This window comes from Sander lucioperca, chromosome 10, assembly GCF_008315115.2.
Source record: "Sander lucioperca isolate FBNREF2018 chromosome 10, SLUC_FBN_1.2, whole genome shotgun sequence".
Lineage (NCBI taxonomy): Eukaryota > Metazoa > Chordata > Actinopteri > Perciformes > Percidae > Sander > Sander lucioperca.
This window is the reverse complement of record NC_050182.1, coordinates 30242443-30268892: the sequence shown is the minus strand read 5'-3', so window position 1 is coordinate 30268892 and position 26450 is coordinate 30242443. Positions and strand designations below refer to the sequence as shown.

At 40.0% G+C, this 26450-nt stretch overlaps 1 protein-coding gene across 7 annotated transcripts; it reads left to right on the top strand.

Annotated features, from left to right (window-relative positions):
- Nucleotides 1–16736: 16736 nt before the first annotated feature.
- Nucleotides 16737–25617, top strand: tcea3 (transcription elongation factor A (SII), 3). Of its 7 annotated transcripts, XM_036006684.1 has the most exons (22): nucleotides 16785–17006; nucleotides 17192–17277; nucleotides 17788–17850; nucleotides 17981–18086; nucleotides 18206–18296; nucleotides 19280–19807; nucleotides 19887–20000; nucleotides 20277–20378; nucleotides 20475–20543; nucleotides 20653–20757; nucleotides 20900–20968; nucleotides 21914–21973; nucleotides 22140–22211; nucleotides 22329–22397; nucleotides 22493–22555; nucleotides 22632–22706; nucleotides 23335–23495; nucleotides 23694–23750; nucleotides 23882–24036; nucleotides 24148–24294; nucleotides 25039–25110; nucleotides 25215–25617. In XM_036006684.1, exons 3-22 carry the CDS (start codon nucleotides 17797–17799, stop codon nucleotides 25221–25223), a joined length of 2178 nt encoding a protein of 725 aa, XP_035862577.1. In that variant the 5' UTR covers nucleotides 16785–17006; nucleotides 17192–17277; nucleotides 17788–17796; the 3' UTR covers nucleotides 25224–25617. The 7 variants fall into 7 exon arrangements, with proteins under 7 accessions (XP_035862576.1, XP_031154635.1, XP_031154638.1 ...); XM_036006683.1 differs by lacking the exon at nucleotides 17192–17277 and having other exon boundaries at nucleotides 16737–17006; XM_031298775.2 differs by lacking the exons at nucleotides 17192–17277; nucleotides 19280–19807; nucleotides 19887–20000 and having other exon boundaries at nucleotides 16737–17006.
- Nucleotides 25618–26450: the final 833 nt, after the last annotated feature.

Below are 26450 nucleotides of genomic sequence, written 5' to 3'. Positions count from 1 at the left end.
AACGAGGGACTGTCTTATTTGGAAATTATATATGCAACTCATGTTACTGTAACATGTTAAAACGTTTTTTTGCATTGTCCTAATAAACTAATAAATAAAAAAATTTAAAAATGTGTTGCCTACACAGACACAGAAGAGGTCTATTAGGCAACATAAGTGATAACACCTGTGTGGGTGGACTAATGGGTGCATGGGCTTTAAGATTTTACATACAAAATGTATGATCATTTTTTCAAAATGTGATGCATTATTATTATAAATTAACTATGACACACTATAACACAACTAGATAGAATTACAACATATTATATTTGAATGCATCAGAAGTAATACATCAGTAAAAAATATAACTGACAGGGTTAACTCTGCATCTGATAATACTTGTGCCCTTTTACTTAAGTAATAAATAAAATGAATACATTTAAATTTTACTTTACTACTACTTTTTACTTTTACTTGTAACAAAGTACTTGGTATACTGTGGTATTGTTACACTGACTTAATTAAGTCATGTAATATTTCTTCTATAATCTACATCACTTAAAAGAATCTTAAAGGAATAGTTACAGCACATATCTCATAACAAAAACACATCTTCTGTTTCAAGCTTTAAATGTGCTGGTAGGAAACATTTAGAACGTTAGAGAGACCCAGGCTAGCTGTTTCCCCTACCTCCAGTCTTTGTGCTAAGCTAAGCTAGGCTAATCAACTTTTGGCACTAGTGTCATTTATTTCCGCTGACTGACATATGAGTGGTATCAATCGTCTCATGTTACTCTGCAAAAAAACAAACAAACAAATGAAAAAAAACAAAAAAAGGTTAAAGAAATTCCCAAAATGTTGAGCTATTCCAATTATGTGTTCACTTGCCAACCCACTATTTCATTTCTGATAGTAAATCACATTTTAATGAGAAATACATTTGTTAAGATGAAACATCATTTCAACCCCAAACAGCAGACTTAAGTTGAGCAGAGAGTTAAGCAGAACAGAAGAAGATGCAGCTGGACACTAGTTTGACTCAAGCTGTGAATCACCAGACCAATGTGTGTGTGTGTGTGTGTGTGTGTGTGTGTGTGTGTTGTTTGTTTGTTCATGTCCATGTGTCTGCTCATTTAGAAAGTGATGTCATGATGAATGACGAATGGAACATGCTAGAAAATGCCAGCGCAAAGTATGGACAAGACTGTCTCTACTGGGGCGGTGGAGGCAACGGGTGGGGTAATTTGAGGTGTTGGATGGGTATGTGTGTGTGTGTGTGTGTGTGTGTGTGTCGGGGTACCAAAATAGCCTGCAGGAGAGAAATAGAATCTGTTATTTTACTTCAGAGTTCAGAGAGCGTGGGGGTGTTACCACAGATCCAAACTGCTGCTGCTGCTGCTGAAAGTGTGAGACACACACGCACACACACACACACACACACACACACACACACACACACACACACACACACACACACACACACACACACACACACACACACACACACACAGGGGGAGCCAGCACTGAGCATTCCTGGCATTACAACCCCCTGACAAACAATCCTAACTTTATCCAGTGAGCCTCGCCAACTGAATGGCTGCAGTGTGTGGAGTTTACCCACTGAGGGGGGCAGTGCCCTGCCCGATCCTGTCCCCATCCAAACACTGTAATGTCTGAGGTGCAACTGTCAACTCAGTGTCTGCAATCCTATAATCTTTAGTGTTTGCAAGTACACAAGTAGCCGAATTATTTTTGTACTTTTCATTTGATAGTTATTCTTATTATTAAAGTACCAGATGGCCTTTTCATGGTCCTTAGATTTATACATCAAAACATATTCATAAATTCTGCCAGATACATAAGCACACATGTCTGCTTTTATAGAGGAAAAATGTTCTGTTAGCTGGGATTAGAAAGATTAAAAATCAGAAAATAACATCCGCCTTGTTCGACTATAAAAATTTTTATGGGAACACTACAGCTCAACACCCTCCACTCTGTGGCAACTACGATTACTAACTTTTTTTTATTTATTTTTTTTTTTTTTACCATTATACACCCACACAGATACACTTGTATAAACTCTGCATTAGGCTACAGCCATGCGACATGATTAAAAAAGTAATATTTTTTTATTATTACTAATGTCATTATTATTTATCATTACTAATATGAAGGTAATGTAGCAGAGATTAAAGTTCATTTTTGACCTGGCAAAACAATCACATCAAAACTTCTTAGTGGAATTGACAGTTCGATACACCTTGCTCCAATCAGCGATTGTCCAATCACAGCATAGCAACCATAAATAGACCTAGATTTGCATTTAAAGTTCGGAGGGTGGTGTATATTAAACCTTACCAAAACCACAAGGTCAGAAGTGTTTAAATTCATTAAACAGTGTGTTTATGTTTAACGTAAGCTGCAGTCTTTAGCATGTTCGGCTAACTAGCTTACTGCACCACAGTAGTTCCATTAGTAGTAGTATTAGTAGTTGATTATTTTGTGGGGTTACAGGTGACGTGAGAAGCCAAGACGCTAGTATTTCAGAGTTTGGTACAAGAGCGTGACTATGGGTTCAACACTGGGGCAGTTGAGATCTCCACTTGTGAGCAAAATTTTAATTTTGAGCATATCAAAGACTTCATTTCCTGCATTCTGGTGAATGTTTCTGCAACAATTTGTGCCTTTTCTGCATCAAGGTATGGTGCAAATGTCTTTATCTATGTAAAGGAAATTATAATAGGTTTCGATTTTTGGGGGGGGTTGTAGCTCCCCCATCCCCCCCTTAGTTAGCGGCCCTCATTCTCAAATTCTTTTCTGTTGTTAAAGGAAACCCATACTGTTTGAAAATGCAAACATTAAAGCATACATCTAAACACTGGGTTGCTTTGGCATAAGCTAGCTAACTACAGCTGAAAATCCATTGTCAGTGAAGGCTAAAAGTTAAAAGATTACTTTTATTTACTTCTGTGTGAAATTTAAGATCCATTGTTTCATAAATTCCTGAGAATTTGAGATGGTAAATCTGCCACTGTTATGATTGTAAACTGTATTGTTTGCTGTGCCAGATGGGAAGCTTGACAGACATAGCGTCAGTAACTAAGGGGGTTTATGTAGAGCTAACAGGTTAGCTTTTTCTGAGCTTTATAAGGACTTCTCCATGTTGACTTAAAAGCAGAGATTAGTGGATTCTTGATCCTCTGTTTCCAAGACCAAGAATTATTTACATGACAATTTCATCTTTTACATGCCACTAAATAGACCTTGTGGTGACGTTCCCTTCCAGGACATATCCTGAAAAGTAATCTGGTTTTCCGAGGTGTGCTTAAGTTATTTATGGATGTCATGTGAAATCCTCGACTGGATCCTTTCTCACCAATGTGGATCTCATTTATTTCACCTTTATTTTTTCAGGCAAGTCATTAAGAACAGGTTCTTATTTACAATGGCGGCCTGACAAGTGGCCCTTTTCACTGACGTCCCCCTTCCTGCATTCCTGGAACAAGACAGGAAGTGTAATGTTGAGAGAAGGGCTTAGTTGTGCTCTTCATCAACACTGCTGGAGAGAGGATTGTTGAAGATGGTGGGGTGATGGTGTTGAGTCAAGCTTTAGGACTTAGGGCCAATCTGATGTGGGTTTGTTTACTTAGAGCCCAGTAAAAGTCACTGTTCCACATTTCGAGCTTTCCACATGTTTTAGAAGTGCTCTTCACCCCCGCCGTCAGCTGGCTGCTCAAACCCCCCACAATCTACCTCCTGCTGCGAGTGACTGGGGTTGTTGGCTACCAACTCACTGAACACATAGCTCAATCTGGTTATAATAACTCCATGGCTTTGTGTTGATATTAATCCTAGTGAAATCATTAAACGCTCCATGTCTTGATGTTGCTCCAAGATAATTGGAGAACTTTTGAGGATGGGAATTTCCCCACTCAAAACCAACAACTTCTGTCAAACTGCATTTCTTCTCCATCTGCAACTCAGATCAGATGGAAAATGAGGCCTCATCAAAACACATAAATCAATGATTTGTTTTGCCAGTATAAATTTCACAAACTTTTGCTCCTAAATATGTCCCCCAACATCAGCTATCAGGGAACTGTCAAAAAGATCATGGCAGCCTCTACAAATCATTTGTGACTTTGACTTTTTCCCCTCTATTTCAGATCTAAACTGTAAACAAAATGTCAGTGCTGTTATGAAATTCAAAGTCACACAGCCCTTCCTGCTAACAGTTTTTGACACTTTATAGAGGGTTTTCACCGACGTGACGTTCTGGGTGGTAACCTGGATGCGCGGCCATATTGGAGGCACTCGGTGTAAACAACTGAAAGGACAGTGTTAGGGAGTAACGGAATACATGTACCGGCGTTACGTATTCAGAATACAAATTATGAGTAACTGTATTCCGTTACAGTTACAATTTAAATAGTTGGCATTTAGAATACAGTTACATTGTTGAAATCAATGGATTACATCACGATACTTCTCTGTTTCACAAGTTTATTCACTCTCGCAACTCCATGAATTTCCCAGAAGCCCCAATATGAAAACGAAAAAATTAGCTATTTGCGTGATCACTGATAGAGGTAGAGATGGAGCCGGAACCGGCACAACAGAGCCAGGGCAGGAATGCGTTTCTATCTTGGAAATTCAAACAGCATTTCACATTAAAGAAAGAGAAGGAAGAACGAAATATAACTGTGCAGTGCAACCTCTGCTTGCCAGCAACCAATCTCCTTTCAGCGTCCAAATTACTCCACCTCCAACCTGAAGAAGCATCTTAAAGTACGTTTTTTTTTAATTAGCCAAGGATAGTCGTCTGCTGTAGTTTTACTGGTCACCTTGCTATTTTATAGTTGACGGCGACTTTACATTCTCCTACGTGCTGATTTACTATCCCCAGAGCCATTAATGTAGCCATGTCTAAACAACAGAAAAGCTCATCAAATCGCGTCCAAGATGCAAAGGCATACAGGGAAGGACTTGGACCACTAGAAAAGGCGCGATATTTCGAGAAATTACGGTTTATTGGCGGTGCAGATCCCTACGACTTGGCTCCCTCTTCTTCGATCCATGATGACCCGGTGATTCTTTCTTCAGTTGCATATCCCGATATAGTCAACTACCTGGTTTTCTCGCCGAGCCCATACACAGCGGAAGACCTTAAATCCTACAAAGGTTTGGAGGCTTATAACCAGATGGTGTGTGGACGGGTGAGGGAGACGCAGTACCAAGCCATCAACGACTGTTGTGTTGTGAAGGCCAAAGTAAGTAATGCAATAACGTCTTTAATCAACCTAACCTTAACTACATTGCGATAATTAAGGTGTAGCCAAGTGACAATCGTTTTTTTTCATTTCCAAGACCGAACAAGACAGATTTGTCCCTCGTAGATCCTGGTTGAGCTTTGCCAACCACAAGCGCCCACAACCTCTGATAACTTCTGGCATTCTCTCCCTGGTTTTTAATAACTTTTGGAAGTCGATAATATTCCAAATGTTGTTCTAGTTCTGACCTATTGGTACAACCTAAAACACGGCAATAATTAACCATTTTCCTTGACGACGTTCGAGATCTACTTCAGTGCCTGTGCTTTGTTGTGATGTGGAGTACCTCCAATATGGCGACTTCCGGTCTGATGACGCGTTGTGAAAACCCTATATTGTATACACTGCTGACGGACTATCTTTTGTGTGGGAATTCAGCAGCATTTTTTAAATTAGAATATAAAAATGCTATAAAAATGTTCACTACAGGCCATACATTTTAAAACTGGCAGTAAACATCAAGAGATTAATTGATTCCTAGTGCATTTAACAATCATATAATTCACTTGAATCAAATTTTAAAATAAACAATAAGATAATTGAACCAAACCAAATGTTTAACCTGGGTGAAATATATACCGGATGGCATACAATAATACAACTCCCAAGATAAAAACCTTTCTGGTCCCTAGCACGAACACAATGGGTTTTCCTATTAATTACTTGAATGCATTTCCAAGCATTAAACCATGCTTGTTAAACAGACAAAGGGATGGAAATACGAGCACATAATCACCATGGTGTGTTCCAGCTGTTCTGTTGATCATTTCTATTCTTGTACTGTCAGTCAGCTTTTATAGTAAGATATAAAACTGAGCAGCTCCCTTTTCTAATGAAATATTTTTTTCTGTTTACCAAAAGATTTCAAGTTTATTGTTAATAGATGAGGCGTAGGCAGGACAACCCCAGGAATAATATTCGAAAGAACTATTTTCCTTCATGTGATAGGCCCCGTAACTTATGATTAACTTTTTTTTCAAATACCCAGCTGAGGCGGTATTTTCTTAATAATAAAACTATTATATATTTCATATCTTCAGGATGGCGTGTTTCCTTTGGTCAGTCTGCTGTATGCTTTAGGCTCTATATTTTCCAGTCACTGGTTTTATTCTGACCGGCTGGAAGTGTAGCACCAGAACGTGCGGATTTGGAACAACCAGCTTGGTCCACTTGTGTCAACCTCAACATTGAAGCTTCTACTTTCCCTGAGAATAAAATGATCAAATTTGGGCATCTTACAGTAAGACACAGCACTTGAGGCTTCAGTGTGCTCCAGCCTAGTCAGCCTGTTTCCACTGAGCTCTCTAATTTTTCTCCTGCAATGTTTTCACTAATAGTATAACAGTAATAAAGTATAACAGAATAAGAATTATGTTTTTAAGTTTTATCTGTCAGTGATCTCTCTAATAGTATCTACCTGCTATTGTCTCCTGTGGTGTTCCCCAAGGCCCCACCTTAGACCCCATTTTATTTGGACAATATGCTTCCACTGGCCTATTTGTATTTTATTTTTTTTGAAAATAAAACATCCCTTACTGTACAATGACAACACATGGCTGAACTTGACCTTCAGTCTGTTTTAAGTTGTGTTGAGGTTGTCACATGCTGGAAGGCCAGCCACATTTCTCCAGTGGGCTTTAAATATGCATACACAGAAGAGAGAAATCCGGGTCATTTTATAGACATTTTATTAGCCATTATAGCGTCAGCCTCATTAATAGAAGCTTCTTTCACATTATATCGATAGCGAAAATAATCTGGAGACCGTCTTATAAACAAACTTGACTTGACTAGTTAAAATACATCCTCTGTGTGACAAAACAACCAAAAAAGTCAAGGCAGAGGAGAAGAAGAGGCAGCTTTACATTTACACAAAAGATTGATGGAGTTACATAGGAGTGATATGGCCCTACTGAGCTGTACTGTAGCAGCCAACTGTAACCTTTGGCATTCACCAGAGTTATGTAATACGATAACCTGATTTCCACAGCTCCATGGGCACAGACACATTAATGCTTTGGTTAGACAACATTGCTTTTCCTCATCTTGATAATCTTTTTGTTTTCTTTCTGCTTAGGATATATCCTGATCACTATTTTTTTGTAATTCAGATTCAACACCTTTTCCTCATGACTTGATTTCCTCATGACAACATTGTTCTCATGTGATCTGCTGGCAGGAAGTCTGCGCAGATGAATTAAGGCATCCTGTCCTCAACTGAGACACCTCCTCTGCTCTGAGACTTTTTAACTTCCTGGACCCCACATAGACAGAGATCTGTGTGCTGACAGTCAAATGAACCAGAAACAAATACACACAGCATCCTTTTCCCACCTCCCCCACAAGGCACATTAAACACACCCACAGCATGCACAATGCAGTATACCTATATCCTGACATCATCACTGGAGCCCACTTGGTGATGACATCACCCATGCATTAACATATGTGCTTGTGTTGACCTTGGTGTGACCTCCAAGGCCATCAGGAGGCATTTTTTCACTGCAGCTCTTGGACAGAATTCCCCGTTTCCTTTGGGCTGTTGCAGTCTCATGTGGTAGTAATAAATCCTCCACAAACTTAAAACGGACACTGCAGAAAGATGTTTGGATAAATGTTTGAAGGCTTCTTTTTTATTTTTAGTTTCCCATAAGCTGTGTTTTCTCTTTTGGATGTTTATTTTTTGTTTTTGTGGCTGATCTCACATTTGTTTCAGTTACTCCCATGGATTCAGTCAGGGAAAGAAATGTACAGTACATCAGTAAATGGACAAAGTAGAGAAAATATACCTTGATTTTTCTTTTTTTGGCCAGAGCCATGAGCTATAAAGACAAATAGTAATTTGCTCCCCAAAATGTTTTATTAACCACTGCTGTGCAACATGTCAATCAAATAAACCTTCATCAGGCACAAAAAAACAACAAAAATGACATCTGCAACAGGTGACCGGACATTCAGTTAAAGTTATTGGCTGCAGCTCAAGGAAATCATGTATGCTTATTCAGTAAAAGTAAATGTGATCCTCGGTCAGGTGACAACAACTGGAGCACAAAGCAATATGTCAGTCAGACAAACCCTGAAGTGTGAAGAAAATGCAATGCCTGGAGCTACACATAAGCTGTCTAGTCTTCAGCATATTGCACATAACACACCTAAGCCCAAAGCTATATCTGAAGGCAGATTCACAGAGCTTCTTTTAAAGGGAAAGTGCATTTTTCTTGTTTCTTGAAAAGTTGACAAAAACATCTAGAATCATATCTAGAATTATAAATCACTAAATGGCTTAGGGCCAAAATACATTTCTGATCTGTTAATGCTCTACGACCCTCCCAGACCTCTAAGGTCATCTGGGATAGGTCTGCTCTCTGTCCCCAGAGTCAAAACTAAGCAAGGGGAATCAGCGTTAAATTTTTATGCTCCGCACATCTGGAACAACCTTCCAGAAAGCTGCAGGTCCGCCGCAACTCTCAGTTCTTTTAAATCAAGGCTGAATGCCTATCTTTTTGATGTTGCCTTTCTTTAATTTCTTATACTGCACTACAAATTTTATTTTCGTATTTTATCTGATTTTACTTTTGTTTTCTTTTTATTATTATTTGTTTTTAATTGCTTTTAATGTTTTATGTAAAGCACTTTGAATTGCCCTGTTGCTGAAATGTGCTATATAAATAAAAAAATAAAATTGCCTTGCCTTGCCTTGCCTAGAAACCTTTTTTCATATTCTGCTACAGGGCAGCATTGGTTTCTATGTTTAATCAGATTAAACAAAAAATATGTATGCTGTTTTCCTCTTTAATATATGGTTTTTAAAATGCATTACCTGTAATGAAATACATTTTTAAAACCTCTTAAAATACATGTTTAGTCCTTTTAAGCTGTTCACATCTTGTTTGGTTGGTAGACTAAGCAGCAGCGTATTTGAATTGTGGTAAAATGTTGGCCAGTGGGACTAAAACCAGTAATCCATTGATTACATATTGCACTTACATAAGGTTGGGAGAGTCATACTGAAAAAAGGGTCCAAATTGATGCAGCAGAGGCCGAAATACACTCACACATTTTATTCCTGGATCCTACAATTCCCATAAGGCAACTTGACTAGTGCTTTTTGACAGATACTACTTGCCTGGTAAAGGCCCATGAGAGCTGATCCTGATGACAACACTAGGGTTATTTACCCAGACTTGAGAAAGCTCCCTGTGAGCAACATAAGACAGTATACAGCTGTTTTGAGTATAAGTACTCATGATCAGTAAACTGATTTTAAAGAATTATAACAAAAAAAGGCACATATGCATTCATTGACAGTACCCGATAAGTCATAAAGCCATATGGATTACAGCAAACCTTTAATAGAGCTAATGAACAAGACACGAGACATCATATTGTCTTCTCACAGGTCTGTTAACGTCAGTTTAACATGAAAGGTCAGAGGAAGTGTTACGGTCCTGACAGCAGTGAATTCGCCCAGGTTATTTCTGAGGAACTTCAGATTTTTGTCCAGCCATGTGGATCATGTGCTAAAGCTGTATCCTCTCACAAGACATATCTAAATATGCTGCTTTATGGATGTTCGAAAGCTGTAAAAGTGCCTCTGTGCATACCAGAAAAGGGTACAATAAATCACATTTTCCATGTACTGGCGTGTTGTTGTCCTTAAATTGCAAGAACCATACTGGTGACTCATATTTCAGAGCTCACTGGTATTCAGGGACACACATTTCCAACAGAGCCCAAAAAATGTAATCTAAAACTCAGTTTACAAGTGTGGTACTTCTGTGGATTTAGATGTTTTTGCACAATGTCTACAACTAACTGGGTCATTTAGCATTGAGGGCAATTCCTACTTCTCTTAAATCACTCTAGTCCCTGTACATAAACATCTAACCTGAGCAGAATCAAATCCAACAGAAAGCAGTACAAAAGCTGCTAATACAGACAGGAAAGGTAGATGTTGCGGGTTTTGAACTGTGGAGCTCTAATTGGATTGCTGGGCAGTTGAAACGGAAATGAGAATAAGAGGGGATTTACACACTAACACTATCTGGGCTGCTGGCGTAGGAACTCTGCTTTATCATTTAGCACAGCTTGATCTAAAGGCTTTGTGCAATGTGATGTTTGTAAACAGCTAGATTATATGGCAATGAGTACAATTGTTGAATTCTATTTTTTTATTATCAACTGCCTGGCTCGATCAAAGCACAACATTTTAGCATGCTTTCGAACTGCACTTCCACTCACAACAGTCTCATTGGGTTCTTCTTTTTTTTTTTTTTTTTTCTCTTCTTTTCAGTCTCAAGCCAAAGGGGTTATGCACTTGTTTGTCAGCATAAAGCTGAAGCTCAAGCACAAACGAAGAGAGCTCAAAGATCAAATCGCAGCCTTGGGAAGAACCACAGGATCTTTTGCAGACACCCTTCACAAATGACTCATTGTCTGTCCAGTGTGCCAATGTGCAATTTATGGTTGTGGATAAGTTATAGTACATATTTTACATATCACTTTCCGTCTTTTTTCTGCCTTTACATGCATCGTTGTGCTATTCACTGTATAGCTATAGGGGGAATCATTTTCTTCATAATCTGCAGTTCAGGTGACTAGACACTACATGTACCTTTTGTAATTTTGGAATGGGGTTAAACATCTCTTGCTCAGGGCAAAATTCAGATTTAGTTTGGTTAGTCATTTAGTTATTTTGGTTAGATTGTGTCTAACGGTGGCACCACCAGTTATTTTGGTCAAAGGTAGCCTAAAGTAGTGGCACCACCAAAACAGTTTTGGTTATGGCAAATTTGGTGTGTGTGTGTGTGTGTGGCAGTAAATAAAGACTTACAGTAGAGACAGCTGAAGACACAAGGATGTTCTTAAAGTCTTTGGGTGGTCCAACCTCTCTGGGAGATTCAGCCTACTTTTTGCGAGCGCCAACGCCAAACAGTGGTCATTATTAGCACAAAAACCAACCCCTCCAGGCTGGGATTACCTTGCAGCCAACTGCAGATGTGAACGTCTAAACAATTCTCCCACTCTGTTTTGACATGCTCTATTACAGGTTCTGCATTCTGCACCGGATCCAGGAAAAAAGATTGACAGCAAAATGAAATCATTCATTTTCTGGTCTGATGTCATCCAAAATTTGCCATAATTGCCCAGGCCTGGCGTCTATGGTCTGTGAATGGCAGGGACACCAGTGCTGGGCGAGGTGCATGGAGAGGAAAGTAGAGTGGTGGATGTTCCCTGTTGGATCTGTGCTAACTCTTTGTCTGTTAAAGCATGTGGGATGTACAATTCAGTACAGTAAGGGGTGCGGCACCACTTTCTTCTGTCTGCTTGGAAAGCTCGACCAACACAGTCAGCCTTTAACTTTCTACAGCACTCACAATCAAAGACAAGATATGACTTGATGTGGTCAGACCCCATAGGCTAATGATAGATTCTCAAACCCAGTAGCAGAGGCTCAGGGTACTTCAGTGCAGTGTGTGGGAATGCAGTTATGTAACCACATAGAGCCTGAGAGCCACCAGGAATTCAGAGAGAGGGAAGATCCACCGACTGCACAAAACGTCAGGGGGCCTATTCCTTTCAGCTGTCTCAAGGAATAACACTTTTTCTTTTATGTGTATGGTTTTCTAATATATGTACATCCCTTTAAAAGTAGCAAAGCCACAATGCAAAAATACTTGGTTACAAGTAAAAGTCCTGCATTCACAATTTAAAAAAAGTAAAGGTACATTCTTAATAGCAGAAAAAATGTATTAAAAGCTGCACTAATCAATATTTTAATATCAACAATGGATCAAATATCTGTGTGTAGTAGAGGATGGATACCCGAATTGAGCCCGTCAGGACCCGGCGGTACCCGACGGGCCAGGCCGGGTTCGGACAGATATTTAGAAATGATGTTCGGGTTCAGGTCGGGTTCGGTCACATCAGCGCAATAAGGCATTGAACATTTTAAATTTAAAAAAGCTTATTATGTAGGTGCGCGCCTGTGTTAACATGCGCTTGTTGCCCCGTGTGTGCTGATGCGCTCATCTCTTGACATTTCCGAATGCCTTCCTACTGTTGCTTAATAAAAGCAGGCTTTCCACACAAACAAACGTACATGTGTCATTAGTATGAGAAAAAATGAGATTTTAACTGTGTTGGGCTCGGGTCGGGCTTGGACATAAATATCTTAATGCCTGTCGGACTCGGGCTGTGCTCGGTTACTGCTCTGTCGGACGCGGGCTGGGCTTAGACAGAAAAATGCGGCCCGGTCCACGCTCTAGTGTGTAGCCTAAAGGGAAAGGAATCGCTCTTAGTGACGAACCCACATATATAATTATCAGCAACTGTTGCTCTCCTAGTCCTCAGCACTACAGAGTGTTTTAGTGTCTTTCAGCTCCTTGTTTTGGCTCCAATTTTTGGCTCCAATATACCTACCCACTGTACACCACCCGCTCAGCACCAAACAGCAGCCAACAGCCACAGTTAGGGACGGGTTGGTGAACATCTAGAGAGCAAAAACAGAGCTAAAAGAGAGGGAATATTGGATTTACATTCATCAGGTTGACATTAATCTCTATAAACAGATATCTGAATATGTAGGCAACTGTACAAGACTTTGGTATCATAAGTGTTCTGGTTTCCGTTTGTAGTCCCTTTGTAGTGCGGGGTGGAACTGGTCAATCATGTTTGAGCGGGCTTTGGTTGCATGCAGGTAAACGTCTTTGTGAAGAGCAAAAGAGGTGGAACGCATTGGCTTCCGTCTGACGTCGCTTTAGCTTTTTATTAGCTTTTAATGTATTTATCTGCATTCATATGTAGATAGCTGTTAGAGATGCTGTCTTTCATCTCCAGCCTCGCGTCTCAAGTTGCTAATCGGACCCGGCGCATTAAAGAGGAAGTCTTGGCCCAGATTTCCGCTGGCTACACCGGAAACCCCTAAATATTGGCCGTTGCCCCAGAGGCTAAATTGCGATAGCTGATGGGTTCCAAGATTGTGTGGACACAAACACGACACCAAATGACAGCTAATCTTGCTCCCAGCTGCTGAGTGTGTAAATTGGCAACTGTTTGCTAACAAGTGTCAAGTCAATAAATAAAGTGTACTGTATAAAGTGTACTGTATATGTCCATGTTGTAATTGCAGCTTGTGTCTGCTGTTTTTAAAAAAAAAAAAATGAAGCGATCAGACAGTTCAGAGGTCAGAGGCTGCAGAAGGGGAAGCAGCTCTTTTTTGTCATCCTCTGCTTCTTCTCTTCACAGCCCCAAGCCCAAGGGTTTAGTACACAAAATGTTAAGGATCTTGCGGGTTGATCTTGATCACTGGTTCTTCCTCTTGGCCTGCTTCCTCTCTTACCCCAAGGGTAGCTTTTCCACTTCTCTAGTTGGCCGGTTCTATCTCTACCTAGCCAGACACTCTGCCGTCCTCAGGCGGAGGCAGCGGATGGGTTATAACCTCAACCTGTTGTGTAAGAGCGTTGTAAAGAGATAATACTCTTTGCTCAAGACAAGCTTTCAGAGTGTACTTTCACCTGCCATCATGAACAAAGCTATCTTCAAACCCATGCACCACAAACAAGAGCATCACAGTTTGCTCTAAGATTAATAGGACATGCTTCATATTTAGGGCATGAGCACTGACAGTGGCGAAGGCCCTATTGAAACTGAAGGAATTATTATTATTAAAGCAAATAAATTGCCTTTTTGAGGGGCTTAACATATTCAAAAACTCACCAAAATTGGCGGTCGAATCAACTCTGGTGAAAATGTACGTATTGTAAGGGTTTGGGGCACAAAAATGGCTCGCTAGTGCTCCCTACAAAATTAAATAAATTGAGCCCCTGCAGTACGTTTAACGTAGACTCGCGAAACGTGGTACACATATGTAGCATGTCAAGACGTACAAAAAAGGTCATTGAAGTCATACCCTAAACCCAACAGGAAGTCCGCCATTTTGAATTGAAAGTTTGAAATTAGTGCGATTTTGGCCAATTCCACATGTCGTACTTTAATGAACTCCTCCTAGAGATTTCATCCGATCGACTTCAAATTTGGTCTGTGCCATCTTAAGACGTTAACGATGAAACGTTATTAAAAGAAAAACATTTACGTCATAGGGCATGGCCTTGGCGGGGCGGCCATGTTGTGTGTTTCGCCATCGAAACAGGAAGTGGGTGTAACTTGAGTGTACATTGTCCAATTGGCTCAAAACTTTTCAGGATTCATAAGAGTCCAACCCTGAGGACATATAAAGGCCGATATTTACTCAAAGTCATAGCGCCCCCTAGTGGCAACAGGAAGTAGTCCCAAAACTATAGGTGCTATACTTTAACAAACTACTCGGAGAGATTTAATCTGATCAACTTCAAATTTGGTCTGTGTCATCTAAAGACCTCAATGATGAAAAGTTATTAAAAGCAAAACTTTTCGTCCAACGGTGTGGGCGTGGCGGCCATTTTGAGTGTTTAGCGATGAACGAGAAAGTGGCTGTAACTAGAGTGTACATTGTCCATTCTGCTTGAAATTTCCCATGATCAACAAAAGTCCAGGCCTGAGGACATTTACAGGCCAATATTGACTTTTGGTCGTAGCGCCCCCCGCTGGCAACAGGAAATCAGCTTTATATGACAAACATCATCCGATTTACATGAAACTTATAATGTGTGGTCTACATGTGATACTGAGCCGCCCCTTATACTTACCCCCACTTTCTCAGACCATGCCCCCTTTTATAACTTTTGAAGCGTTTAAGGTAGAGTCTTGTGTGAGGTATCATTGAACTCAGCAGAGAGTTCCATTTTTATTGGTCAATGGTTTGGCCCACCCCCTATGCTTTAGCCACGCCCCCTTTCCCAGCTAAAGAACTGTATGATGTAGAGTCTTGTGTGAGATATCATTGAACTCAGCAGAGAGTTCCCTTTTCATTGGTGACAATTTGCAGTGTCGGCCGCAAGGATCGGCGTCCGCCAGTAACCCCGATGCGCGCAGAGGAGCGAGAGCCCGTCCAACGCTGCTTGCAGCTTTAATTTAGGGTTTTAACTGTTGTATAAAAAAATCCACACACTTACACGTTACCTTTAGGGCAGACTTTTAAGTTCTCCAGCCAATACTGTTCTGTAATGATATACAATTAGCATTTCTGTCTACATAAACCATCCATATAAACGGTTGGTGTATGTGTAAGTTTCTAGACAGAGAAATCCAAACCAATTAAAACCTCAAACCCTTCATCCCACTGATATTTGATCTAACTTCAAAAACAGACTGTTGCGACTGGCATCTCTCATGTCCTTCACTTGCCACAACTGGGGAGACATCCCGCAGTAGGGATGTCTCTAAGATCTGAACTGTGGTGGGGCTCCGTTCCCAGTTGACTGTGGGAGTAAGCCTTAATGCCTTTCAGGAGTGGGAGCGTGTTTCCCCTGGAAGATATGAAAACTGTCTGTAAGTGGTTGCTTCCAAGAAGTTGTCAGAGACTATAGATAAACACATTTTTTTACAAGGACACAAAGGACCTTGTAGAAAGCACTTGCTCAAGTAATCTCAAGTAATTTCATCCTCTGAATGTTTGTTTAACTGACCTCAACTAACTCACTGTGTACACTACAAAACTCAAAGGAAGACTGTTAGCAGCACAGACTCGTGCAATTACAGGCTCAAGTCATTTTAAATGATATCATTCCAGTTCAATATGATCATTTAGTATCACTTCAAATGCTGGGTGTCTCTGCATTCTTTTGGAAAACAGCTCCTACAGTCTCAGTCATACTTTACCAATAAATGTTGCAGAAAAACAGCTTTCTTGAAAAGAAGAGGAAAAAAATACCACTGAAAAAGCTCAATCTTTATACAATCTCAATGTGAGGTCAGATAGCCTGCACTGAGAGAGAGAGGTGAATGGGAGCAAACAGAAGCAAACGTGATGGTTGGTGCAGGAATCTTAAAAGTGAATTCCCATAAAAGGGTCTGATCAGTTGTGAAGTTGTGTGAAGTTATACACTTATATCACAGCACCCTCTGGTGGCAAACACGTATTAACAAATATAGGAACAGTTTTTTTTAACATTAACAAAAGTGAAAATGTTGCCTGATGTTTTCCACACATCTGCACACAGACTACAAACGTCAATGGCTTAAAACAGATTTGATACATATTTGTTATCTATAGTGCTGAAGCTGTGAGTGAGGTACTAAACATGTAGTAGACTGTGATCCAGTGTCAGGCTGAACTTTGGCACAGCTGCAACTGGCACTGGTGTGCAAATAACTGGTGATATGATGCAGCCAAAACACAGAGCAATACATACGACAGAATATAGAGCCAATACGAATTATGAGTACAAAGGACGAAGTATGGAAATAGCTGACACTTTGAAATAACTTTAAACGAATCACCTTGAGAATTAGATTTTTGTGCTGTGCCATGTGTCCACTTCACCCCCTATATTTAGTTGTTGTCATGTGTCGTGCAGGTCAGCTGGGATCCTGCAGCAGGACACGCCTCTGGGCTGAATGGAGCTCGCGCCGTGCGAAAAGTCCGACTTGCAGCGGATCCAAGATTGTCTTGACCAGATTTTACGGATTTTAACAAGGATCTAATCGATATTATTGAGTCTTTATAGTCGAGTAAATGCAGCGATGACGCGGGAGGAAGATCTCATTCGGATTGCAAAAAAACTGGACAAGATGGTGTCTCGAAATAACACGGTGAGACAGTACTTTGACACCCACAGGTGGCGTGTTGTCCTGCAGAAGGGCCGTAAATGTCTCTTCTTAAAAAGATCCTCCAGATTTACGATGACAATAAGTTTGATTTCGTCTGAATCGGTGTATTGGAAAAGTGTGCACATTTGTAATATGAGCATGACTGTACTGTTACAAATGGTCAACAGGTGTTTGGCGCGGGTTTCCAGACATTTCGCTCGCAGTCGACCCAGAGTGTGCAGCGCTATTTGGGTCAACTTTAGTCGACTCGTTGGCAAGTTTTTGCAAATTCTTTTCTGGTTTCGTTATTGAACGGGAACTCATGCAACAAAGTAAACAAGATGACTTGTGGGCAAGGTCGTGTGTGTGTGTGTGTGTGTGTGTGTGTGTGTGTGTGTGTGTGTGTGTGTGTGTGTGTGTTGTGACAGGACGTAGTTTCATGGCGCTCTTGCACAGCTGTAAACGACAATGCAGTAGTCAATAAAAACTGAAAAAACTATGATTTCTAAAATAAAGCAAACAATCAGAGAAATTCTTATGTAATGCCTGTTCTGAGATAGTTTTTGAATTTATGGAATCAATATGTATTTGTCTAAAATAATGACGGAAACTTAAAAATACAGAAGTGAAACTAACTGCTCACTTATCAGTTTGTGGTTTCTTTTTTGAAATATTCTCATTTGCGATCAAATCAGCATTTTTCATTATATTTCTAAACAAACATTCAAGATTTATAAATTAAAAGTCTAAATGAAGTTGGCCGTTGACTCAGTTGTGTGTGCAGGAGGGAGCCATGGACCTGCTGAGGGAACTGAAAGGTTTCAATATGACACTCAAACTTCTCCAGGTAGGTATACTGTCCAGTGTATAGTTTATACTGGAGTACAGTTAACTCATTCTTAGTCATACACCAACAAGACAAATGAGATAACAGCATGGTTTTTAAAACTCACAGTGTACATTTTTGATCGTTTTAGGAAACGAGGATCGGCATGTCTGTGAACGGTATCAGGAAGCACTGCACAGACGAGGAAGTCATTGCCTTGGCAAAGATCCTCATAAAAGACTGGAAAAGACTTCTGGGTACTTGATTTTGATACATGATTCACTGAGCAGTTAAATAGTTGTTTGTACAATAAATACATCCATGAAGTGAATGATTTGCTGATATGATTCCCCCTTCCACGCAAACACTCACGCAGACTCTGAGAAACCATCTGAAATGAAGAACGGTTTGGATTCCAGTAAAACAGCCGTGTCTCCAAACACCTCCCCCTCTGAGACACAAAGCAGGTCAGTACTTTAACAGCTGCTCCACAGAAACTCCACAGCTGACATGATGTTTAACACAGAAGCAGAGGCAATATGAAGCAAATGGAGTGGTGAATGTGACCTAACTGCTTTAATTTAATCTAAAATGACATGGAATTGAGATGGAAATGCAGATGTTCAGTGGAATGGTGAGATGTTTGTCATATACACGTCACATCACACTACACCAGACCTATAGATTTTGTACATGTTTATGTATTATGACCGTTGTCCAAACTACTGCATGTGTATACCAATTAACCTGCCTTGAAAACTAGCTCAGCCTCAGCAGCTCTGTCAAAAAGCACTCAAGAAATTAAAAGCTGAAAAAAAGTGTCAGTAGTTACACTGTAGCAGCTTATCCAGGAGTAAATCAGTATGTAAAGACACTTGTTGTTTGTTTGCCATGGAAGCTTTTAAATTACTCTATTTTCCAGTAGAGTTTTCTACCCTCTGACAGCTGTAAGTGAATTTACGTCAAGTGTCCAAACAAAGAACCAAGGACAGTGCTTTAGAATTAGAATTCAAAAGAATAAAAAAAAAAAGATAAAAGAAGTCTCATTTTATGTCAGATTTTCTAGCAACACACCATCAAATGCATCAATTGCAACATTACCTGTGTTGGTCAGAGATTTTAATACCACACATTTTTTTGACAGCCCAAATTACTTGCTGTTCGCTTATCCTGTGATTTAAGTTATTTCTGTGGAGGCATTAGCATTTTTACACACAAAGTTTGTGTGCGTTAACTTTCATCAGCTCAGCGAACAGTGTGACAAGAAAGAAGTAAAGATTAACTTTACGAAAAACAAAACCCTGCCAGCTCATCAATTAGGCTCTTGGATTTATTTTTAATTCTGTCCGAATGGGGCCTAAATTGCATTACAACAACAAACCTGACGTAAGTGAAATGTTTGCTGGCTCTTGAACAGAGGTAAAGATGATACTTCCTTTGTTTCTGTTAGTCACAGGAGACTTGACGTCAAACCGAAACACGAATCAGATCCTGACAAAAAACACCCCGATAAAAACCGAAAAAAAAAACATAATAATGAACACTTAAACAAAAAGAGACACGCAGATGACCCAAGTGATGAAAAGCACCCAGAGGAGCCCCAAAATGAGAAACATCCCCAAGAAATCAGAAAAGAGGAGCATTTAGAAGAACCCAAAAAACACGTGGAGGACGCCCAAGTGGAATTGAATAACAAGAAACAGAAGCATTTACAAGACCTGCAGAGTGAGAAACACAGACCAGAACCGAGAAAAGAAAGACCGTTAGGAGAGCCAAAGAAGATGAGACACATGGAAGAAGTCAAAAAGGAAAAATACCCAGAGGAGCCCAAGAAGCACAGCTACACAGATGACGTGAAGAAGGATAAACAAAGAGAAGAAAGCAGACATGAGAGGCCAATAAAATCACCGCAACGAGAGAGACCGCCAACTGAACCCCAGAGAGAGAAACCTGCCTTTCACAAATCAATATTTGAAAGGTGAGACGGAGGTGGCTCAAAACTGATTACTACACATCAAAGCATGCAACAGAGCTTCAGATTGAATTATTTATTTCAGGAAAGGAGTGATGGACAGCAGTGTTCTGTATCCCACCCGGTTCCCCTCTCCTCCTCGAACTGCTCGGCCTCCTCTCTCGGTCAAACGCCCCTCTGTGGACCTGAAAAAAGACAGGTCAGGACTGTTACATTGCCTGAGCTGAAGAGCATGATGGACTGAAATATGACTGCATGACCTAACTGTTTCTGATTCACTCATTAGCCGTGACATTTGTCCCTACAGTTCTATAACCAGACTCATGGCCTTACAGGATCCCCGCTGTGCATGGTGCATGCTGTGATGGGTCAGTCAGGTGTGGCTTTATTAAAAGGATTTTGTATTTAGCTCGAACAGCATCGGGGACTCTTGAGTCGCACCGTTCTGACCTGTACTGTTGTGACATTTGTTCAGAAAGGACATTAAAGACTCTTCCTCCCGACATCCTCTTCCTCATGCTCCTCGACCGACTTCTCCGCCGGCTAGGCGACATTCACTGGAAGTAAAGAAAGAGAGGTCAGGCGTGCTTCGGTGCATGTTTGAGTGCATTTAGTGAAGAGAAGTGTGAGATTTTTGTGGAAACTTAAAACAAATGTTCATTTTTTACATTAGGAAACTTACACCGGACCCAAATGCTCCATTTGCTCCTCTTCCTCTTCACCTTCATCCTCCTCCACCCAGGTCAGGGTCTGCATGCCCACTGCAATGCCTCACATTCATATTTGCTGATAATAATCCACTCTCATCATAAAGTGACTCAGATCAGCTCAAAAGGTTTTGTTTCATTTAGAAAAGAGCCTCCTGACCCCAATGCTCCTCTTCCTCCACTTCCTCTTCACCTGCATCCCCCACCTGCTCAACCGAAGCGTCCCTCACTGGACGGGAAAAAAGAGAGGTCTGGTACAGATCGAGTTCTCATTACAGGCCGCATGTAGTCACTGCCTTGAAGTATCTGGGAGGATTATTTTGAAGAAATAACCTGTGTTTTCATTTGGAGTTTTCTTCTCTGCATTAAATCCTTGTGTTGTTTGCTACAGCAAAAAGGAGTCCTCAGACTATAAACCTCTTCCGCAGAAGAAGACGTCAGATCACATGAAGAAAGACAGGTCCGGGATCTGGGAATTATTCTGTCTCTCATTCATCCTTGAAAAAAATACTTTGCTGTTATATATATATATATATATATATATAGTACATGACGGTAATGCAGTGTGTAGTGCTGTTATGAGAGTTGTATCGGTGATAAAGCCTTTTTCTTTTTACGTGGCTACAAAGGAAATAAAGAATAAAAAATGTTGTGAAGTTAATTGAACACTTTTGTCCATATAACAGGTAGATTGATGGCATTTCAAAGGATATACTGTCTAAGGTTTACAGATTTAAGGTTTATACTTTTCAACTATTTTACTATTATTCTCCCATCCTGATATACTAGGAAATCATTCACATCTTTAATTAAACCTACATTGTGTAATTTTTTGAGTTGATTCTTAGCAAAAACCCCTTTGTTCTTTCACAAATATGTGCTCATTGATGTGTAATTACTTCCACCAATTAATCAAAGTATTCTCGTAAGCGTAGAATCTGCCATTCAGAATCATTCAGAATACATACTAGCGAGTCGCTCGAATGATGGCCGCCATGTAGCGCCTCCATCTTTAAAATGCATTAGCCAAAGAAGGACATACCTCCGCCTTTTGCGCTTTTAGACTCAGTGGTACCGTGATGAATGCCAGGGGGAGGGAAAAAGAGAATTAAAACGACAACGCCAAACCAAAGTTAATATTGGAGTGGCTAGAACAGCTGCATGTAAACGATGGAGATACTAAGAGCTAATTTCGGGTTCGGCCACCGTAGGAGTGAAACACGCTCGGAATGGGAAGGGCTAGAAAGTAATATTCAGTTGGTTGTCATATACAATTTCACTGCTAGATGGGAGAAATTCTTACACAATGTAGCTTTAAAGCTGGTGTACAGTAACTTACTGTAAAAAGAACAAAGAGTCTAGAAGGAGATATTTTGTTGGTACAAAGACTGTTTTCTTTTTGCAGGAAGGACTCATCGGATAGCAAAGTGCCTAAAAAACACTCAGATGAAGCCAAGAGAGAAAGGTTGGCCAGTCACGATTGTGAAAATGCTTGTTAAGCTGTGAAACATGGTGGTTGTGTTTTGACTCGAGCTTCTTCGAACAGTTTTTTTTTTTCTGTTTTCAGTGCATACTTTTACTGTCTGCGAGTGGATTTGTTCGAGAATCAAACAAATGTTTCCTTTTGTCAGGAAAGATTCATCTGACTCTAAACCACCACTTCCCAAAAGTCCCAGTTTGGATGTCAAAAAGGAAAAACACAGGTGTGCAGGAGCAGGAAAATAAATTCCCCTGGACATTGCATCTGAATTTATGCTGCTTCCGACATAATGTGTATTTGATTGGTGTAGGTGTCACAACTCTTTCTCTTTTGTTTTCAGGAAGGACTCCTGCGACTCAAAGCCTGGCCAACCTGTTAAACGTCAATCAGCTGACTTCAAACCTGACAGGTAGGACTTGTATCCACTTCTCATACTTGGAAATGAAAGAGAACTAAACATTGTAAATAAATCCAAATTTACTAAAAGTGCATTACTCACTGTAGGCGGGAATCCATCGATTCAAAGAAAAGCAGCCCACCCCCAGCAAAGAAGCTAACAGTTGAAAGGTAAATTATTTGTTTAGTTTCACAAGTTTGTTTCAATGGAAAGCATGACGATGATGCTGTTGACTTTATATTACAGAAGAGAGTCTTACGGCTCTAAGACTTCTCAGCCTGGACCTCCACAGAGGAAGCCCTCTACTGACAGTATTGAAAGGTATTTCTTTATTTAAACAATATTCAAGTCATTGTAGTTTGAGTATTACAATGTATTCTGATGATGCTGCAACTGTACTGTTTGGTTTAGTTTCATGGCTCTCATCAGCCTGGTTTCCAGCAGCATCCAGATGTTTTTGGTGATAAACTCACCAAAACATTCACATCATGCTACAATATGTTTTAGGAGAGGAAAACAGAGCTAAAACCGAGGGAATTCTGGTCTCACATTCTGCAGGTACAGGTGGCCAAAAACACAAAATCCAAGTCAGTGCTTTTGTTATTACTGCTGGATGTGTAAATCGACAATTGTTTGCTAACACGTTAGCCATGTCCTCTTTATAAGGTGATATGTCAGTGTGTTCCGCTTTCCCCAAATGGACAAAAATAATAATTATGGCTGCTTGCCGGTGATGAATGGGATTCAGTTGACATGTGGAAAGGGCCTCAGCTTTGTCCTTTACATATATTTAGTAAGATGTAATGTCACAAAAGGTTTGAAAAATGCAATGCTTCAGAAAAAAAAGATCACTTGTTCAAATCCCAGGCCTCTCTTTCCATTCTAATCAGGCCAAATCCACCAGATGTGACGCTTCACACACTTTGCTTTGATGTCTCCTTTTCTGCAGGAAGGGCAAAATTGATACCCCTAAAACTCCCACCACCCCGACCAGCCCCATGTCACCCAGCTTCAGTTCTGCCGGGGGTCCGCTATCCCCTCACCTCGCTACCGGAGACTCCGTCAGAGACAAGTGCATTGAGATGCTGGCAGCTGCCTTGCGCACAAACAGTGAGGCTGATAGTACACTTAACCACAGAGAGTACACACTACAGCAGCTCATGTGCTCTAAATATGCTGACAAAGTAACATGCAAAAACAGCTCTGGATAGTTGAACTTAGCAGCCATATACTGCATAAGGAACACACACAAATCTCACTATAGTGTGCAGTTTATTAACATGATTTCTTTTTTACTGGTCTTCACAGACGACTTCAAGGATTTTGGAACTAACTGTGACAGCATGGCTGCAGAGATCGAAGATCATATCCTTCAATTTAGCTGATTATTTGCTGTCGTGATTGGTTTGACTGATCAGCAGTTCATTCACTGGTTATCCAAATGGAAGGTATCCCATTTAAAACCATTACTATGTCCCTTGACTGCACGGTCGCACATATCTACCAGGAGACAAAGGCCACTGATATGAAATACAAAAACAGAGTCCGCAGTCGTATCAGCAACCTGAAGGACCCGAAGAACCCTGGGCTACGCAGAAACGTCCTCGCAGGAAGCATTGACTTGAGCCGCATCGCCAGCATGTCTGCTGAGGTACAGAACGCTGCAACGGCACACTAAGCCATTGATGAACTCCTTTCATGGTGAATAGATTTGTTTTTATGTCCCTCTGCTCCATTTTGTCAAATCTCTGTCTTTATGCAGGAGATGGCCAGTGACGAGTTGAGAAAGCTGAGGAACGTTCTCACCCAGGAGGCCATCAGGGAGCACCAAATGGCCAAAACTGGTGGCACCACCACCGACCTGCTGCAGTGCGGCAAGTGCAGGAAGAAGAACTGCACCTACAACCAGGTAAACAGGCACTCTACATGCACATGCAGACACACGCACAAACAATCACAAATCTACTTATTTCACATGCACAACCTCTCGCTATGTTGTTACAGTAAACCTCCTCACTTTAAGGTATTTTAGCTCTAATGGGACTTTTAGAGGCAGAGACAGGTGTGTGTGTGTGTGTGTGTGTGTGTGTGTGTGTTTATCTTGCAACTTAGTGTTGATGTGGAGTTTTAACAAAGAAAAATAAGTAATTAGAGAAAGGAAAAAGTATGTTTAAAGTATTTAATATAAAGTAGTAAGAGGGGTTGTGTGCAGAAGTCAATGAAGGGGGAATAAAACCAAAGGGAGGTGTATGAAATAAACTGTATTTATTTTGAACTTCCCTTGTAAAACAGTGTGATTCCCTGACCTTTTCATAGGGAGAGCATGCTATAATACAAGAGTTTTTTTTTTTCCAGTGATATTTTGCCTGTATGTTCAGTTATGAGAAGCAGGTGGATGCAGTAATTATCTCATTGTCTGAGTTCAAAAGCTGTTTTTATAAATGTTTTAGTATCAGATATCAAAGGAATGGATGTCTGGTAACCTGTCTATATCTATGTTTATTTTTTTATTCCATTAAGAATCAAGTAATTAGGAGTGATTGTGTTTGAATTTTATTCAACGTTCATGCATACAAAAACTACTGTGTGTGTGTGTGTGTGTGTGTGTGTGTGTGTGTGTGTGTGTGTGTGTGTGTGTTTGTGTGTGTTTTAGGTGCAGACACGCAGTGCTGATGAGCCAATGACCACATTTGTACTGTGTAATGAGTGTGGTAACCGATGGAAGGTAGGTTTTTTCCCCGACATTTGTTTTAATTACTCATATCTTTTGTACTTACAATTAATTAATAAAAAATATATATAAATATTTTTTTTTCTTCTAAATTTCAGTTCTGCTGATGCCTTCCAGATGAGAACAGGTTTTTTTGTCCCGGCATATTGTACTGCATTTATTTTCTATAATGGAGGGGCGGGGGGGTTATAAATTATTGCAGCTAATAAGGTTAACAGATAATAGTGTTCATACAATTTTTACTTGACATTTTGAGATTTGTAAGCATGAGCTAATAATCAAGGTTTGCTTTATGTGGAATTGAAGACTGAGCATGATTGTCAGTCTGATGACTGTTAACACATCAATAATGATCAGGGTGCTGTCATGATGGAAATACCATCCAGTTAATATGCTTTGCATACTACAGCAGTTCACTTTGTATATATCTAATAAAACTGCATAAATCATCAGTACGATGGCTTTTTAAACTCCCGTTTTAATAAAGAATTTTGACAATCAGTCTCAGACTCAGAGTCACTTCCCACATCATCATCTTCATCACCATCAATGTCTTGTGGCACAGAATATACTGTTTGCTATCAGGTATGGTTTAGATTCTTTTTTGCCATACTAACTGAGGTTTACTACAGTTCTTTACATTTTTATCAACATCTAGTTTTTTTTAATCATTTCAATAAACTCGTAGAAACCGACTAAACTGAAGAAATAAATAAAAACTGAGCATTGGATTTACAATTTGCATTACACAGTACATTACTAATATTCTAAGAGAGCCAAGTTTAAACATACAATCGACATGCTAATAATTATGAAAACAATCCGTAAATCATTGCACAGATAAATATTCTTTAAAAGAAAGATGTTATTAATGAAAAAGGTGCAATTGCATTTGTGTTATTTTCTGTTGCACCACTGAAAACATACAGTAGATGGCAACAAGTCATAATAACTTAAAACACAGGCAGCACCATTTCTGAATTTTGAATCTTTTCTTTCAGGTTACTGATCACAAGTAAATTAGATGCTTGTTTGTTACTGCCAGTTCAGCTGGCTGGTAAAGCCAGAGGAAAGTGCTGCTGAAGATTAACGGGACAATATTAAAGCCAAACAAAACAAAAACTAATTCCTAAACATTACTGAATTTGAATTTGAAATATGTTTGTGCCTTGAGCAATGTGCAAATTATACTCCATCAATTCTGTGTTTCTGAAGATATTGGACTGCATGCAGTACATTTGATATATAAATAATATAAAATGCGGTGGTAATGTGAGAAATATGGTCTGTAGAAATTATAGAAAGGAAAAGCTTCTTGGCCACCCTCTGGCTAA